The 19,830-nt window shown below is 45.0% G+C and overlaps 1 protein-coding gene across 4 annotated transcripts in view; it reads right to left on the reverse strand.

Moving 5' to 3' along the window:
* The window catches only part of LOC120830770 (tetratricopeptide repeat protein 28), a 140,449-nt gene that overhangs the window by 99,790 nt on the left and 20,829 nt on the right, over nt 1-19,830 (reverse strand). For 2 of the 4 annotated variants that reach the window (XM_078086849.1, XM_040195667.2), the window contains exon 1: nt 537-1,415. The exons of the other annotated variants lie outside the window; for them this stretch is intronic. In XM_078086849.1, coding sequence (XP_077942975.1) covers nt 537-563 — 27 coding nt within the window. In that variant the 5' untranslated portion in view covers nt 564-1,415. Of the gene's footprint in view, nt 1-536; nt 1,416-19,830 lie in introns of those variants that run through there. 4 annotated transcript variants of the gene reach the window in all.

A 19,830-nucleotide genomic window follows, 5' to 3' on the forward strand; every position in this document is an offset into this window, starting at 1 on the left:
CAGAAACTTTTGGTTGCACATCTCGCTGAGGTGTAATGTTCCGCAGTCTCCATTTAATTGTCAAAAGATGTGTGTGTTCTATTCTTGGGTCACAACTCCAGATATTCTACAGGACACACAAATGACACGTAGTCCAGAAAAGGAGTGTGTGTCCGTCCGGTGTGGTTAAGACACGCAGACGACAAACACAAAACACAGATCACAGTATGAAACATCAACAAAAGCAACATCTGTTCCTCCCCTGGATGAGCACTTTTAACGTGCTGCCATATTGCGTCCTACACAACAACACAACACTGTGCAGTACACAACAGCTGATTGTCGTCTCTCTCACGGTCATTTTACACGGAGAGCAGAGAATGGAAACGTAAACTTGCTCGTCGTTTTGAAGTATTCTTTGGATCTGGTTGTAACCTTCTACAGGTCCTTTCGTGCGCGGTGAAGGAACAGGACGCGCGGCCGATCTCTCCAACTTGCGCTCCAGGGAATCGTTATCTATCGCCATGTAATTGGAAGAAAACATCAGCCGGACTCACCTTCTTCCGGGGCTGCCATTTCATCATATTTGTAAACCAAAATTGAACAGCATTAAGATATTATACGAGAAGGGAACGTGGAGTCAAAGAAATCCAGAGCCCAAGTCATGCTGCCTGCCGACTTCCCGCAGTTTTGCAGCAGATCTTCTCCAAGAAGCGATGCATGGTGCTGTGCGAGTCTCAGCTTTGCGGCGATTTTGCGGGGAGACAGCGCAGTCCACCCAAATTACACACCGGTTAAATCCATAGCGGAGCTTGGAAAATAAACCAGAGACACATGGTGTCGACTGACAGTGTTTTGGAAAGGGGGGAGGGGGGTGAGGTTCTTGTGCGTAAATCCACAGTAGGAGTCCGTTATGAACCCACTACGTCCGCGCTCGGCACGCAGGGTCGGCGCCTCCAGGAACCAACCCGGGCTGTGCGCCTTACCAACAAATGCTTCTACTCCCAACTTTTCTTCTTCCCGACACGAAGTGGTCCTTGCAGGTTTAGAATAACTCGTTGGGTCCAGCGCGTTTGCGGATAGACCGCGTCCAACCCGTCCCTCCTCGGTCTGGAGGAAACGGCCAGAAGGCGGAATGTAGTTGTGCCGAATTGCGGTATTATTCCCCACAGCGGTCGAATCCCGTTTTCCAGCGGTCGACAACGCACTTTTTTTTTTTTTTAAGTATTTGTTGAAGAAACAGTCCAACAGCGGAGACGCGGAGCTTACTTTCAGTGGGAGGAGAGGAGGGGGGACTATGACTACAACCACCACCACCCCCCCCCAAAAAAAACCCTGAAATTTGAGCAAGGAGCTGGAAGGATGTCCTGATTGCAGCAACCAAGCGGACTACACGGCGATCAGATGACTTCCTCCCTGCGCTCCTCCGGCTCCGCGCCGCGCTGCCGGGTCCGGCGGGAGGCCGCTGGGTCATAGCGCCGCCGCACACACGTCGGCCGAGCGGGGCGTTTTTCTTTTTTTTCTTTTTTTTAACACGCTGGCACACACCGGTTTTCTTTTGCGCCAAGGACACATTCCCAGGAAATAATCCCTGGGACAGTGTGTGCAGCCCGCGCGCTGCCCCGCTGGTTCCCGTCCAGCGCGCTCCGCGTTTACGACGCTGACCTGTGGTCTGTGGATTCGCGGGTGGACGTCCCCGCCGGTCGGGTCAAAGTTAAATTTGGGTACAAAGACAAAGTAGACTTTATTTTTTAACAGATTTTTATATTACCGTAACGCATCGTTTAGCAGGAACCATTATAAACGTGCTCCTGTCATCCAAAGGCTGCTGGAACAGAATTAAACCTTAACTGAATGAACCATATTTGTACTCATTACATTGTAAAATAGTCAGCTCGGCAGGTTTAAATAAAACCTTTAACGCTGCACATGCTCATTGTGGTTTAAACTTTGTGTTATTGAGCTAATGAGATTCCAATTACAAAATACACCACTGTTGATTCTTTTTGTGGGAATTCTACATTGAATTCTTGAAAATGGACCTGATTCTCTGAGGACTGGGTTCCCCGGAGAACACCAAAGCCCTATTTGTGCACTTTCCCCGTTTCCTCCTCCTGAGAGCAGCTGTCACATATTGTATACTGTGCAATATTTTACCCCGCACGTCCATCGGAGGCGTAACATTGCCAAAGATTTTTGTTTGGTATAAATTGGTCTGAGCCCTTCCAGGCTGAAAAAAATGGGACTTTTTACCATTAAGTGTGAAAGTGGGCTGAGTAAAATGAAAAACAGACAACATGGTTATTCTTGTGGGGAACCTCTCCACCACAATCGCTGACACAGTCAGAGAAGGAAAACAGTGAAGAACAGTTAATACGGCTCTAATGGTGCTGAACCCAGCTGCTCCCGCCTAAAACAAAAATGTCCATCGCTGAATATGTGACAGCATCAAGGCAGTAACCACATTATTGTCTAATCAAGAGGAATTCTTTCAAAGTAAGAGAAAGGCGAAATCAAGGAAATCGTCGATATTGAAACGGGGTGAAATCCGTTCTAACAGCCAGCGTGTGATTTAAATTGGTTTAGGTAATGGACTCTATGGAGCTGCGAGTTGGTCAATAAGGTGGTGCTCTTTGGGGTCAGCTGGGTTGCGGTGCACCTAAGGGTCACTCAAATAACAAAAGAGCAGTAGGAGGAGGGGGGAAACGTGGCATCTGGCCTTATGGACAAGCCCCTGCTGTGCAGTCTATGGGACGCACCGCGTATCCACATGGTTGAGCATGAACAGAATGCCTGACACCACCTCCGTACAGCTGCCACCAAAGCGGAACTGCCGTCTGGTGGAGCTTTGTGATTGAAGAGCACATTTAGCGTCAAACAGAAGTTCTTTGTGTGCTTATCTTTAACAATATCCATTTATGTTTTAATCATTGCATCACCTTTAGTCCTCCCGCATGGCCTGATAGAGGAGCTCCTACATTCTAGAATGCTACTCATGTTTGCGTTCTCTTACGACCACATGCTCAGACATTAAAGTCCCGCTTTTTAAAACAGGTTCACGCAAGAGATTGGTTCATAAAAGGCGTGTTTGATGATCAATCAAAGGCCACTTCGGCACGCTGTTCGGCAACAGTGTGTTGCTAGTGAGGCCTGTCATCTGGCTTCTCCATACAGGAGCAGGCTCCCTGTGCGTGCCTCTGCTTTCCCAATCAGAGCCGCACAGGAAATCAGACTCCAGCCTTCAGAGGGAAACAAAAACCCCCCTCTTTCATTTTCCACCACTTGGAGCCGTTTGAAAGTTTGCACTTCCTTTCCTTGTTCTTGCCAATCGTGCCCTCAAAAATGTCTCCGCTGCGTGTTGTGATCCGGGGTTGGTTTCGAAAAAAGATGGGCAGGAGTGGTTGAAAGAGTTAAGTTTTGCTTTGAATCAGAAAGAACAACAAATATAAGAAGTGACTCATAGCTTTAAAAAGCATATAAACAAAGAGCAGGGTTTCCAATGTCACGGTTAACGGTCTTTCAACCGACGAACACAGCAACACATGGCTTATTTTGTCCTTCTCTCAACTGGGCAAATTTGCCGAGAAATAGTTTTAGACGCGCCGGGTATCAAGTGACCTGAGCTAGCGTTCATTGTGTGATGCAATGCAAAACAAAAACAAAACTACATTTCTAACTAAATTATTAGAATTGGTCAGTGGTGGTTTGTAAACGCAATATTTAAAACTTTCTTCTTTTGCACAGCTAAATGAGGGTAGCCCAACATATACTACATGTCACATGCACATATGCCTATATAGAGATATTCCATTGCCTGCAATAATATACATACTGCCCATACTTTCACAAGGTCTCTGTTCATTCTGCTTGGGAGTATATATATAACGACTCATTAAGAATGAATAAATAAAGGGATGTTACAAAAACCATCACCAAAATGTGCAGTCCATATAGGCAAGGGCTTTCAAATGCTCTAGCATGGAAAAGAACAGACAAGTGTTTGACCGATTGCTTTGACTGTTAGACGTGGCAGACGGATGAATCTGTTTCAAAATATTTCACATTATAATAACAAAAGTGTTAAACAGCAACGACACCACCCACTCTGTTGTGCCGTACATCACCTAAACAAATAACCCTCATCAGCATTCATTCATTCACCTCTTTCACAGTGATCTATTCTTGGAGACGAGTCAAAACGTGGATCATGTGAGATGGGTGTGCACGAGGATGTGTGTGTGTGTCTGTGTGAGAACATGCCTGCGCATGTCTTGGTAGGAGCTTGGTGTTGATTAAGTGTCGGGGGCCTGGGGGGGATAATGAGAGCCTATAATTAATGAGCATGTGCATATCTCAGAGTCACAGGGTCCTATCTGCAGAGAGCAACTCCACACATCCCCCCCCCCCCCCCCCCCTCAGTGCACCGGAGGGATCTCTCCCTGCACTGCACGGCATTTCCTCCAGGGAAGCCCAGCTGGGAGTTTGTCACTCCGGCTGCTATCCCTGATAAGTGTCCTCTAATAGGGATGGATGTGGGTGAGAGAGGCCCGCTGTGAGAAGGTCACACGCACTGACCACCCAACATGCCCCGAGCAAAGGCTGACTTTACCGGCCCTAAAAAAGATCCCAAATGGTGTTCACAGGAAGCAGGGGGGTTCATCTCGGGAGAAGAATCGCGGCAGAGCAGAGTGAAGGATGAATCGGCTCAGTGTTCAGCTGGGGGACGCCACTACTCACCATTCAGTTAAATAGACAGCTATATTGTGTGATCTTTTGGTCTTGAATGGTAAAGGCTGTTTTCTAGAGTGTAGAGAATACACCTTTTTCCAATTTCTTTCTGCAATGCCCAAAATCATACATCTGCAGGTCACCGGGTTCCACACTCTGTGATACGATCTGCCGTCAACATTAAGACCATCTAGAAGCACCAATTCACATGAGGTCAGGGAAAAAGATTCATCCACCAACAGGGAGAGACACATTCAATCGTGGTAGTGGTTCGCAAATAAAATCGCCATTTCCAGTAGCTGGATAAGGAGAAATAAGGTTTTTGAAAAGAGGCACATGGCTGTCTAGGTAGCAGTGACAAGGACTGCAGGACAGCACAATCAACTGTCATATTGGCAAGAAAATCATATCATATAGATGAAAACAAAAAATGTGCCCCAGCATAGTTGTATAACTCAAATACGTTGTTGTCTCTAAAAGTTCAAAACTGAATGTGCCACTTTGACACAACTATCACCTCCTTACATTAGAAACACTGCCTTTTGTGAGCGTCGGCCAGCTCTTTCAATTACCCATTTCATGTTTTTTTCCACAGCACATTCTTCTTCATTATTCTGACAGAAAAATGGCTTGAACATAAGCTATTAAAACTCAAAGAATCGCAGTCACTTTTGGTGGAAAGTTGGCCCACAAGCCAAGGCAATTGTTACCATTTAGCCACTTGTGGAGCGCGTGAGTGGATTCATTCCAGCCACATGCACCAATGCACACACGCTAGCATTGAGTGTTCCTGCTAAACATCTTTACACTGTCCCGAAATGTCCCTCAGTTTTCACCAGATAGGCTGTGACATAATTGAAATTAGTAACAGGTAAAAAAAAGTTTAAATAATACCAACAGAAGACATAAAGAGATGATGGCAGGCGAACCGTTTGAAAAAGCAAAGAAATCAATGGACAAAACTCCAAGGTCTCAAGTGTGTGTTGGTGTTAATTGCCGGTTTTGTTGGTTGATGGTAAATATCGCAAACAACTACGTACAACATCCACCAACATGTAAACCGAGGCCCCCAGAGCGACGGCGATGTAACCAAAAGCAAACAACCGTATCTATATTCTGTAATGTGTGATAATGGAAATATCTGATGAAAGCGCTTCCTTTCGAGACATTATAGTGTTTAATCAGGGATTCTTCACACAGTGTGATAAAGGCACATGATTACGATCTTTTCATTCTCTTTAAGTCAAATCCCCTAATTTTCTCTTCCTTCATTCTACTACCAATTACACTAATGAAGAAGGGCTTGTTTATTCCCCAGAGTTGCTCGGCAGTGGATTTGTGTGAAGACCTTATGCAAAGAAAAGGACCTTGTATTTAATAATCCAGGGGTCTTGGAGATGAATGAAACAGGCTACAGCATATTGTTTGAATCAGGCCGGCAATAAAATAGACGCTGGGATCAATAATAACAGTGCTGTCATATACTCGGCTGCACAAGATCGAGATCCTGTGTGGTCCTTCTGGGCCTAGATACTAAGCGTGGAGACGGAGCAGGACATTGTATTCAAATGTGTTTTTGTCGGTCTGCTTCCACAAAAACAAACACACACACACACACACACACACACTCATGAAAACACACAAAACCATACTGCGGTAAGATCCACCGATCTCTAGTCCCTTATTTGGAAAACCCCGAAACCAAACTCATATCTCTCTTTTTCAATTATCTTTCTTCCCACCATCGTCACCACGGCGATTCTGAATTATCCCACAGTCTCCTTTGCCCCCCCTTTATCATATCAAATGTATCCATGCGTTGCCATCACAAACACTCACCCACACACATACACTCAGTCACACACACACCACAATCTGGTAATCATAATAAGCCCATTAAAACATTAAAGCCACAATTTATGACTGATGATCACTTTAACAGACTACATTAATAGCGGCAATTTTAACTCCATCCGAGTTCTCCTCTGCAGCTTTTCGCTTGGTTACTGTGGTTGTAATAATGGAGATTTATAAAAGCTAAATAGGGCTGAGCCAAAGTCAAACCAGATACCGCGGCTATTACTTTAACAAAAAAAAAATATCCTTCGATGATCAGACTATAATACCTTATTACTCAAGGCTTATTATGGCAATGACAGCTTTGCCTGGCCGTCCTAATCTAGCACCGCCAGAGCGCATCAAATGTGAATTAACCCTTTTTGAAGTGGAGAGGACGGATTCAGTAATGACTCCATCCTATGTGCAAAGTATGGGGACAGTGTGAACGCAACGTTGTGGTATTGAATACAGTAAATACTGTAGCATGAAGCCAGCGGGGAACCTGTAGTTTCTGGTCACTGTTGTGGAGGGTTTAGGCCAGTCCACTCCCCAACTCACTCCGACTTCAGATCAAAGGAGTTAAAGCCGGATTAGGATTAATCTGCCTTGGTGGAACAGGTGTTAATCCTTTAAATTAGCCGTGTAGCACAGGCGGGCCTCTCTTTCGTCTCAACCCCTGACTCACGGGTTGGAACACAGAGAGCTCAGTTACAGCAAAGTAGCGGCGTTGTTACCCGACGACCAATTAGTTGTCCTCCCTCACCCCGGCCTGCTCTGATGCATCGGCGAGAGGTCTTCATTCGCATGCGGCCGGGGTTCTGAGAGCAGCTGAGTCAAACGCCCGTGCTCTCGACTCCCTTTTTGAAACGAGGGTTACGCAAAGCGCACTTTGTGATTTTGCAATATTAACGGGCGGCTCAAAGGACGTCCTCGGGCAAGGTGCGCCGGATACTTCACCGCGGAATAAATCACCGCGGCGTTATTGATGGACGTCACGTCGAGGACCAGGCGGCAATGCAGCAGGAGGTAGGGGGGGGAAGCCACCGAGGACAAGAGACACTCCAGTCCTTCTCCATCAGACTTCCACAACACATGCTGCCTCGCGCCCCCACCAGCTTCCTCCCCTTGCTGTCAAACCTCCTTGTCATCAGTTTTCCACTCGAATCATCTTCAGCCCGCTGCAGCTCGGCTTCCTGTCAGCAGAGACTCCGCCGTGAAACTTCCCAACCGCACGCCGGGGCAAACTCTGCGGCTGTTACTTGCTGAAGCTCCACCACAGAACCAGGAGTGCGGCTTCACCTGTCTGAACGGTCAGGACAGCTAATTAGCATTGGTAACGATGGGGGGGGGGGCGTTGCTGTGGTGGTGATGCCGCCTCCCACAGAGCTCCTGTCTGCTGCCACAGTCCACCAGTTTGGCCAGTGGGTTTGCTCCCGGTCCGAGTCTCCAGCGCCACACTGGACCGCGCCATCTGGCTGGCCTGGTAGCAGCCGGCCTCCCTTCCCCCCCGTTTATACTGCTGCAAACCGGAAGACAACCAGAAGAAGGTCAGGCCACACTCGGCTGGCCAGAAAAGGGAGCGATGGAGAGGCTGACAGATAAACGAACGGATGAGGAAGAAAGAAAGCGAGGGACTTTACAAAACAGAAAGGACTCTGCCACTTAAAGATGCCACCCTCAGCGCGCGAGTCAATGACTGATGAATCCTGCCTGCCTGTGTGTGTGTGTGCACACATACATGTGAGCATGTGCACACGCATGAATGCAACCCTGCTTTTCTCAAACAGATAGTGACAGCTCACAGCCAGAAAAAAAAGCCCAATTTACCCACAATTCAGCAGTAATTCCCAGATCCACAGCAGGACTTCCAGCGCAGATGACCATTTGGAAGGTCATTAGAAATCAGGTTTTAAAAAGCGCCCACAGGAGAGGGATTTTTCATGCTAGAGTGCAAACATAGGATTAAATTGACATTGCCATGACGCTGGAAGGAACATGAATGTGCTTAATCTTGGATCATGCTCGAAATAAGGTTTGGAAAGAAATGTGAATCATACCGCCTGCTGAGTGTGTTCGGTCCCAGCATGAGATCGTTCTCTTCATCTTTAATCTCAGTTGATGTCGGAGAGCACGAATCACGCCGAAATAGCATCATTTGCGGTTGACAATCTAAAACAGATTCTTAGTAACACACTGCACAAAAAAGTCTTACTGCTTTTTACAATTGCAATACTTATTCTTAATATATTGTATTTTGTCTCTCATTTCTTTTCTACAAGTAAATCCCCATTCTCATAATAAATGACATTTTGAAAGTGCATCATGTCGGTAGCTCAGCTCTTTGCTGTCTCTGCTGTAGAAAATTGAATGCAGTCCTCAACCAGACTTTAAATATTCATTTTAAAATTCAATAAACCTTTTGCTCAAACTAATAATTTTAGTGCTTAAGAGTTTTAAGATATAATACGTCTACGTTTACTTAAAAGAACTACTTTGATTTTTATTATCATTTCACTTAGTAATCTTAAAAGGCCATGTTGAGACAGGAAATCTAAAAAAAGAATTTCCACAACATTTAGAAAATGTACTCTTTTCTGAAAGTCTATGACAATATTACGTATCATTCTCATTAACAGAAGAGAGAATTTTACTCCCATATCTTATGGCAATGAGTTCAGCTTAAAGAAAACCCCAAAGTGAAATCATATTAATACAGTAAGCAGATGTTTGTGCCCTTCCACTGTCTCCTTCTTTGACATGTTGACCTTTACAGGTCTGACAGCTGAGGAAGAAAACTTCCCTGATACATTTCGCCCGATATCGTCTGCATAAATGCAAATTCAAGCGCAAAAGCCACGGTGCAGCTTGGATAAGCAAACATCAGCAATTTTGAGAGTAGGTTAGTCTCTCTCTCTGACCCTCATTCTTTTTTTTCCACTCTCCGCCTCTCCATCTCTGTCTCGCAGTCTCCTTCCCCCGTCCCCACTGCCGGCCAGGACTTCTGTCCTTCATCCTCATTCTATTTCATGCCTCGTCCTTTTCTTGCTTTGTCCTCATCCATCACCACCACCCGCACCCCACGCTGCAAACCCTCCTCCCTCCATCATCCACTTTGACCAGATACAGACACAGCCTTCACCGGGCCTCAGTACCGACACTCTCCTCCGTGACTCACCACTTCATTGACTCAATTCATCACATCACCCCTCACCAGTCGACTTAAACACGCCAGGAAAACAGCGAATGCACGATCAACCCCATTTTATTTCATGAATAAGCCATGGCCTTTCGGGGCGGTTAATAAAAAGGGAGACAACTCATTACTACAGACTGGAAAATATTAAGATGCATGCAGTGATGCTTAATGTGACGGTGGTTTGTTTTCTGAAACGATTATGGGCTGAATTGAATTCCTTCGTGACGTTCTACCCCACACAAATGACGTTGGGTCATCCTATATTGCTTTTTAAAACAGTCCCTTAGTGCAGGCCAGTTGCTTAGAGTTCAGATTAAATATTAAAATACAATAAACGAGCTCCAGCTTGCTTAAAACATTAATGAGTTTTAAGCTGGCGTCCCACCAAGGCAAAATTGGCACACAAAGAAGTAGTTCACCTACCTAATATAAAGTGGACATTCTTTCACTCTTAGTAGAAGAGTCGGTGTCCAGTGGAGTTCTGGATTCCAACACAGTGGAATCATTCAAACAAATAAGAGATGGGAAAAGTACGTTGTCCAACAAAGCAATTTTGATAATTTAAACATGTTTTGAGCCGGCAAACAGGCGGCCGGAGATGAAAACTTGAATCATTTAATTTAATCTGGGTCAAATTTTGAGTCCACAAGAAACAAGAAACCAAGAAGACCCAAAGCCCAGTGGAGCCCGTCTCCTGTCATATAACCTCGCCTCCGCACCGTTTGATGTGGCTGCACATGACGTAATGCTGGCGAGAGCTTTTGAGAGCTGTGGAGTTTCCACGTTGCGTCCAAACTGCAGCTTCCCACAGCCGAGCACCTCTCAAAGGGCCCGGGCATCCCTCAAAACTCCCCCAGAGGAGCACAACAGATGTGTAGATGCTGTGTATGTATTCAATCATCCATTGTCTTGCTGTACACACACACGTGTGTGTGGTCCTTGTGAAGGGAAGCAAATGGCGTAGTGCACAACACCCAACAACTACACATCATACTTTGTTGGTTTGATAATACAAGGAAGATACACAGTTCAGAATGGGGATTTGAGGACCTCTGATCAACCTCAGTGCCTAGAAACAACTACCAGCTGTGCAAATGACTCCCAGCTTCACAACCCACGCTGGCAAAAAACAAACAAAAGAAGAAGAAGACACAAGAGGTCTGTGTTGACTGTGGATTATTTGCTCAGAAACAAACATTGGCAAAAAATGTATTAACACTTAGGGATCAAACCAAAGGTATGATAACTGGCATCAATTCAGAGGTGCTGTGTTCATTTTACCCCTCCACTTAGGGAAGAGTGCTCCACAAAGGGCTGAGCAGGAGAGGTGCTCGAGCCGTGATTACTACAGCAAATGGCATCTCAACAAGAAGTGGATTTAGGGATCAAAAGGGGATTTTCCCATCAATTCTATTCACCATTCCGGCATTTCTGTTGAGTTGGCTTTATCAGAAACCTTCTGAACCGGAAAAAAGAAACGTGAAGCTGAAGAGGGAGGGGAATTGTTGGGCTTTCTCACCCGCGCTCAAACTGTCTGGCACACTGTGATATCCGAGAATGCAAACTTGTGTTACACTTCTCAAATCTGACAAGTGAATCCCGGCTGTGAAAGCTTTCGGCGTTAAGTGTTCGATCCTCATAAGCCTGTAGCGGTTATTACTGAAGCGTAAAGGGCTGCTGCTGAGCATGAAAGTCGGAAACTGCTTGGACGTCCTGGCCAACCTGTACCAACGTAGAAATACGGAAGATTGTTCTGCTAGAAAGAGAAAGCGGGTGAATTGTTAATTGTTGATGCATTCCCGCTGTTTGGTAACCGCTCTGCCAGGTTTGTGTTGGTGTGCATACAGGTAAACAAGCCCCCTGCACATCAGGAAGAGCAAAGGAGGAGAGCAGCGATGCGCTCGGTGTGCCATTATCACCTGAAGATTTGACGCACCAGAGGTGGACTTGCATTTGAGGCTTCTTGCTAATGCAGATCCGCTCCGTTCTCTGAAGAGGATAACTGGCTCTGCAGCACTATCGGTCCATCCAGATGGAGTACAGGGCAGCGTCGACGGTCCAGAACAAGCTCCCCAGCTGCTCCGCCACCCCCAAATCTCCCTGACCTAAATCTGCTCCTTCTACCCCCGAGCGCAGGGAGGAGGCTGAAGAGAGGACACCTTCACACTTCCCACAGTGTAATGAAATACAATGTTGTGTTCATCACGAGACACATAGATGAACGTATTGGATGATTCAATCTTGATAATGGGCAGCTCAATTGCAGCGGTTTGAGGGTGGTGCTTACTAAAAGGGCACCAGTCCGGCATCGGCTACTTTAAGCGGGGGAAAGAACCTGCTTTACAGATATAAATTATTTATTAGGGAGATACTTTACCCATTCTTAATCTAGGTAAAAATTAGGCAAACATGAGCTGTCACGGAGAAAATAAATAATCTAATGTGTGCGCACAAATCAATAATTTGTGCTGTTGAATTAGTCATTTGGGCATACAATTTCATAATTTGTGCTCTCAAATGAATAATTTAGGCCTTAGATTTAGCGTTGCATATCGGCCTTATGCCATTAGTCTTTTTCATTACGGATGCTTGGATTTTATATTGTTTTAATTTGATCTTGAACGATGATATGCACACAATCTTGCGTCTGAGATCCCTTGTTTACGGCACCGTTTCACCTTAAAACCTTTCAGGCATACGTCCCAAATGTCTTCATTGTCATCCTCAAACGTTTGGCTGACTGGAGGGTTAAACAAAAAATGAATTAATAGATTTTTGGTGTAAAAAGTAAAATCATCAAAATATAGGGTAAACTAAGGTTTTTTTTGCTCAACTATGTTGAGGTATATTTCTGTGATGACAGTATATGCTAAAGATATAAAGTCTATTAGGGGTGAAACGCTAATTACATTCTTTTAATAGACCTGGATCCTGGTGTAACTGCAACATTTGCACTCAGCAGGCAGCATTTTAATTTGACCTGTTGTGATTAATGTTGGTGCAAATTATAACGTGCCACGGTCTGAAAATACTACAAATGACCCAGTGAAGGAGAACGCAGAGTGAATGTGTCAAGATATATTAGAAACCTCCATCTTAGCAGCACCGCCGCCTGACAAACACATGCCTGGCATGAAGCCCGGAAGAGAAGGAAAGACAACAGATGCTTTCCAAAAGCACACCATCCCTTCCTAGACGAGCCTGGCCAGGACACATACAGCCCCACAAGAGGTCAAACCCAAACCTTGCTTTAGTCAGCAGTGGCTTAACCCAAGCTCTATGTACACAACCCAAAACGCTTCGTGTACACACAGCATTTCTGTGCTCGAGTCTGATAACAAACAGGAGGATGGTATTTGTCACCAGCCTGCTCGCCCACAGAGCCAAAGGGAGCTTTCTGAGAGCATTATTAAGAGGGACTACCGGGGAACTTCAAAGCTAAACACCAGCACAGTTTGGTGGGTGGAGATTGTGTAAATTGAACCATGTGTTGTTATTGGGCCTCTGCACAAAGTCCAAAAGGTACAAAACATACACATACGTCTACTTTTCATAGTGTAGCTCAGAAGTTTATTCTTATTTTTTAGTAGTAACAGACCGTTTGAGAAAGAGCTGCATGAGATGGAAAAGAGTCCACTATGAGAGATATGTTCCACTGTATTGATTATTATTCTGCAGACTTCATAAAATGGCTCTTTTTATCAAGTCTAGTTTTCCCAATCAAAATGTTCAGGTCTTGCAACAAATGCAGTTCCAGCTGCCCGGACAGCAAATTGACTTTGAAAAACATCATCTTGGCAGCTGAAAATCATTTTAAAACTCTCGATCCGACTGAAATGTGGAATCATTTCCAATTGGAAGTAGAACGAACCTGAACAGCTTCATTCAGCTGCCGCAATAAAGTGCAAATTGAGAGACGGGGTGATGTGCAAATACCACCCCAATAGCCAATTGCACAGTCCTATCCGTCACATCTCAACACATGCCGCTTATTGAAGTCCACAACTGCAAAGACAAGACAGAAGAAGCTGGGAGGGTGATTTTTTTTTAAAGCCCTGTGGGCATACAGAAGGCAGTTAATACACGGTGGGGGATAAAAACCACCGTTGGAGAAGCTCTATTGATGTGTTTGACAGTGGCATCTGGGCTTATATTGATCAGCTATCGACGGCCGCCCCCTTCCCACGTTAATGCACAGCCTTTCAAAGCAGTGGTTATAATTGTGCACACACACACACACACACACACACACACACACACAGGAGAACAAGACGACTCAATAGGACGTGTTCTCAACGGACACACATGTCTCTATTGCAGGTACAAACCTTGGTTATCAAGCTATAGCACATATACCGCTCATATCTAAAGGAGAAAATGAAGAGGGAAATGAAATGTGTCTACAGCAGCAGCACCCGCAGTTCTCTCCTCGCTGGGGCACCAGCATCAGTGGTGTACATCAAGAAACCCATCTACAACAAAACAACAACCTCAAAACAGATGGAGAGACACTGTTTTGCAAATAAAGTACTTTCTCAGCTGGATGGTTGAAACGCACACACAGTGCCTCCTGCTGGGTAGCAGCTGAAAGCCGTCCCCGGTGTGCCAGCCTCAGAGAACACAGAGAAGGAGAATTAACCAGGGACACACAAGCCTTTCACGTAACGATCAGGTAGGAAAATACTATGAACCAAGGAGAAGAGACACTGCAGGTACAGCAGGCACTGCCCCACATATCTCGCTCCATCTCGTCGCCTTCGTCTCCACCAGGAGCCTCGCATGCGCCCACGATGTAACACTTGTTGTCGGTGCGCTCACTGCTCACCTCTCCGGCATGAGGGTTTGGTTGTTTGTTTTTTTTCAAACGGGAGACCGAAGCTCAGCAAATGGCGCGTGAAATAAAATAGTGACACACGCCCCAATGAAACCTAATAAGACATCACATTACAGAGATGAGAAACTATATCATTACCATGGCAACTGTGAGGAGCACAGCCAGAGGGCTGGCTGGGTGACAAGGAAAGGAAGGGTGGAGAAGAGGAAAGGATGGAGGAAGGCAAACAGGAAGACGGAGGTTTGTAAAGAACTATGAATGCAGGAATGGGTCGAATTGGGAAATGCCTGGGTGAGAAGTGAGAAGAAGACAGCTGTTTTCTTTTCCGTCCATGCTGTCACATGATCACGCTTCAGTTCACTTTCTCTCATTGACCGTGTCAATGCTGACTGCTAATTAGTGCAGAACATAATTCCACTACAAACGATTGCCACACTTAAATAAGCATCCTGATGAGTGGCAGGATTAATTGCCATGCTAAACTCCGATGACCCCCCCCCCACAACCCCCGACGGAGCTCCCCGTGGACCAAAAGCTAGGACTTTGTTTTTTAGCAAATGTCAAAGTAAGAGAAAAGAGCCGCCTCTTTTTCTGGTCATCGTGTCTGTGTTTTAGTAATTGGACCGTGTTCAATGAAACATTAAAACCCCCATCTGTGCTCCAACGTTTGCTTGGTTCATTATCTTATTTAAATGTGTCAAGAATAGTCATTCAAAAAAAAAAGAAAAAGCACGCTGAGTAAGATTCCGATGTGCTGAAACAGCAGTAACGTAGTATAATTTTGTGCCGCTGCCCGTGAAGAAACGCCGACTGAGCGTCTATGAAATCCCAGCCTTTCAGTGGCAGCTGCGAGCGGTCTGGGGGAGCGAGGGGGCTGCAGCATCTGGAGCAGCAAGATCAGAGTGGCACAGCCAACACAGAAACCACGGCCCTTTATAATTCTAAAGCAACCGGTAAAAAGGGAACACGAGCGCGGGAGCAAAGTCATTCACGGGTTGAACAAAAAGCGGAAACGGGGGAGGAAGGGTCTGTGTGAAATGAGCAAGTGAAAGAGTTTGGAGCCGGTAGCAAACGCTGAACACTGAACACACCAAAACACTCCTTCCATTCAGCTACAGGAAGCACAAAACAATGGGAAATTTTATTGTAAAGGAAATGAATGAAAAATCTAAAACGAGGCGCTCAGAGTGTGAGTGGAGTACAGTGTACTGAAACCGAGCAGACTAGAGGAGAAATGGTTTAGTTTAAATAATTTACCCTGGTAATACAGTCTAATCTGACGAATCAAAACGTTGGAGCACTGAAGAGACGGAGGCCAATATATTACATCGCTGACCAATCAAAATCACACGCCGGGTAATAAAAAAAAATCCAAGGCTCGGTTACGATCTAAATTATTGATGTTTTTAATAATTAAGTAGACTTTCTGGTGCTACATCACTTTAGGGCAGCAGAACAAGGGGTCAGCGGCATATGACACTTCAGCTTCCATGAAGGAGATGCAAAGCGGCAGTATTTAAAGCCATTAACATGACAGACTACGGCGACATGGAGGTGCTGGCAGGCGTCTGAGCGTCTCCGTCTCCTCTACACTGCAGTGTCTCTGGGGCTAAACAAACTATGAGGCACATGTTCAGGACCTGAGGTATAGGAACCACACGGTTTGGTGCAAAATAGTATATATATGTATGCAAAAAATGTTTCCTGTGAAGATAATGAATTTTGGATGAGGTCACAATGAGTTAGATTGTCGGTGGAGAAAATACATTTAGAAAACGAATGGCACAAATGTAGCATATGATAAAATGCTGTTCAATCTTTTTTTAAAGGCACTGCATGGCAGAGGCCGACCTCAGTGTTCACAAACAATGCAGTTATCACTTGAAGCAATTCTACAGACAACTCCTCCTAATTTATGCTCCATTACCTGGGAAGCCTCATGAAACAACAAAACATTTTGAATATACATCTATTATAAAATAATTTAAATTTCGTTAAACTGCTTAAATGATGCCTGTTCACATCTGAAAGTTACAGGAATGGAAGTAATATTCTGTATATTCCATAATTAACCATAATGCTTAAATACAGTTCATAGAATAATGCAAGTCACAAAAACATAAGGCCAAATGACTCCAATGTGTTCATCTTCACACAGGGAATAAAATGTATACGTGAGCTTTCCTCCACATATACTGGTTTACGGATTGCTGAAAAAGATATTATGTTGCATCATCAAGTGAGAAAAAGTGTCCTCGGTGATACCAGGCAGAGATAATTACTCTCGTACTGTACAGTGTTCATTCAGTGACTCTTAACATTACACTCCCTTTTGCATCAGCTGTTTGATCCTTCGGTTGCCTTATTCCGCTTATGGCATAAGAGGACATATAACAAGTTGCTATTGTTAAGCATCATCAAAGTGATTGTGATGTAATTGATCATTAAATGTGTTTATACTAGAGGTCCAACAATTGTGTTTACCGCATTTCCTACCTGCACCCGGCCAGAACATTTGCACGCCCATATTCAAGTTTAGAGCGCCCATGTCTGCTTGCAAGCGGTCTTCTTCTCTGCCTTTGCAGGCACATTGCTGCATTTCTTGGTGGAATAGCTTTGGCAGGCGTGTGCATCCTGTCAGCTGTTTGCATGCACAGGCAAGGACCCACACATAAAACCGCTCCATAGTGGTACTGGTGTTCAAAAGCTCCACGGGGAGCCTTTAAGTTGAAGTGAGCAGTACGTGTGTGTGTGTGTTTGTCTGTGTATATATACTTAATGCATTGTTCAGAAAACAATGAACCCAGTATATATACGCCCATACGCTCAGTTCAAACACATGAACAAAGAAACACACACACAGATAAAAGGAAGCAGCCTCGCAAGTGAGAGCATAAGAGTCTCCTGAAAAAAAGGTCCCGCATTTCATCAATACACCACAGGCTCGGTTATTTACTTTTGCTTGGGTGCCAACAACAGCTTTTTATTCAGAAACGGTTGAGGCTCTAGATGAAAGGAAAGAGACGGAGGAAAAGGCTAAGCTGCAGTGCAAGACGGATAGGAACAAGACGGTGACCATTTTCTTGACAAAATACGTTTTTTAATCATACCAGAGGATTACTGATGCACCGATTCTTTCGAGCAGACTCGAGCTGCAAGCCTACTTACACCCTGGGGCAGAGCCACGCTTCCTAATGGCATGCTATATTCTGACATATGAACTATGAGAAGAAATGATGAGGTCCGTGCGCCACGATGCGATGCATGAGGCTGCTGCTCAGAAGACACATTAGGAGCGTTACTCCACAGCAAAGTGTAGCGGCATAAGAAATATGTGACATGGACAGAAGCCATGACAGCATATATTGAGGCGGCAGGTAGGGGAGCGAGCAGCGTGGGGGTGAGTGATTCCCCAGCAGGCTGAGATGGAGTGGAAAAAGCTTCTTTTAAACACTTGACTGGAGCCGAGTGCGGTGTGCCATGTTTAAGGGTCATCTCAACCAGACCCCATCTTTGTACCGGTGTCATCAGTCTCCATTTCACACGGCCTGTCAGTCTGGCACTGCTATGAATCAGTGTTTGAACAACATGGGGGCTCGTGATATGACTGGTTGAACATGATGTTCTTGTGCATGACCAACTTTACAAAAAGTCAGAGAGCTTAATGGGTGAATCATGTGCACACGCACCTGCTTTTGTTTGTACTTTATATCTAGGCGGGGACAGAAAAGGAGAAAATACACATTTTATATTATGGAGTCAACGGGCTTTGTTTACATGCGTTAACGCAGCTTGATTCCCACCAGTTGTGTTGGGAACAAGGCGTTTTTGGATTGGCCTGCACCTTTGGGTGAAGCGGCACAGCGAAGGATGGAGTTATCACATTCATTTGGCATAGTAGAATTCTGGCTTTGGAATACAACGTTACCTTCACCTTCACTCACAAAGACAATTTCATCACATCCTACGGCGCACAAGAGCATCTACTCAAACAGGGTTTACCGTGAAAACGCATCACCTTGGTAGATGACGCATTTACTGTTAATCAAGGACAAAGTCCAACGTCCATATCCTGGAGACAACGTATACAAATGTTAAGTCTATTAAAGATTACATTTAAATGGTCCTTTAACGTCTTACCCTTGAGGACAGCTGTGTGTTGATCTCAGCGTCAACTCATGCATGTTTAATGTGGACGTCTGCTCGTGGTGAGCAGTGGTGGTGTAGCTCTTACCAGTCGGTTTTGTTCCAACCCACATTCGAGGCTACCCGTTTCGGTTAGAAACTGAAAGCATAAAATCTGAGGTATTTTGGGAAAGAGCCACCCAGAAACAGACAAAATTGACAGTAATGTGCATAAATAGGCTTCTTGTAATTTGGTCTCAAATGAACCTTACTGCCTGATGGTGGTCGGCATGCTCATAACATGTTTCTGTGTCCATTTCTGTAGAAAATCAAGTCTGATACCATAATTATTACACACCGACAAGCACATGGACTCAATGGCCGGTCCTCAAACACCTGCTCAGACACGGCATTCCTCTCTATCTGCTGCAGACATACTTCCGTCTACCTATCTAACTAAGAACATTAGCTGGATCTGGCTTTGCTAACAAGAGGAATGCTAAATGATTACAACCAAAGTCACTTTACACCTCTGAGTTAATACACAACCACGGAGCGAACGACTGAAGGAACAGCAGACAGGTTGTATTCACAGTAAAGCACTGTACTCGCATATGACCTAATGTGCTTTAACTACCATTCCTCCACTGTGAGGAACTTCATTATGACTGGAAACAATTAGCGGGAGCAACATATGTAATAGCCTCTCAGCTTCCAACAGCACAGTCAATAGCCTGGAAATGGAAACTCTGCTCTAATCACTAATGAGAAAATTGTGGAGGGGCGAGAAAGAGGAGGAGAGTCACTGGGGACAAGACGAAAAAGCAGCTCAACACTAGTATGGGAGCTGTATGATGAAGGAAGGGTAATGTTAGACTAGGAAATAAGAGCTAAATATGACTTTCATCGTCATAATCCAAATCATAGATCCAAATCATGATCAGATTCGCAGCTTATCAAAAAGGTAATCATCTGACTTGGTCTGTTCCATGAATAACTGATGCGTTTATCGGCGGCTTTGTAATTGACCCGGGCCTGGAGAAGGGTGTGACAGAAATCACACTGACAATCAGCATGATAATGGATTAAGCCTACATCCAGAACAGGGACAGCGGCAAGAACGAGAAGC

The sequence above is a fragment of the Gasterosteus aculeatus genome, chromosome 13, assembly GCF_964276395.1.
Source record: "Gasterosteus aculeatus chromosome 13, fGasAcu3.hap1.1, whole genome shotgun sequence".
NCBI classification, from domain to species: domain Eukaryota; kingdom Metazoa; phylum Chordata; class Actinopteri; order Perciformes; family Gasterosteidae; genus Gasterosteus; species Gasterosteus aculeatus.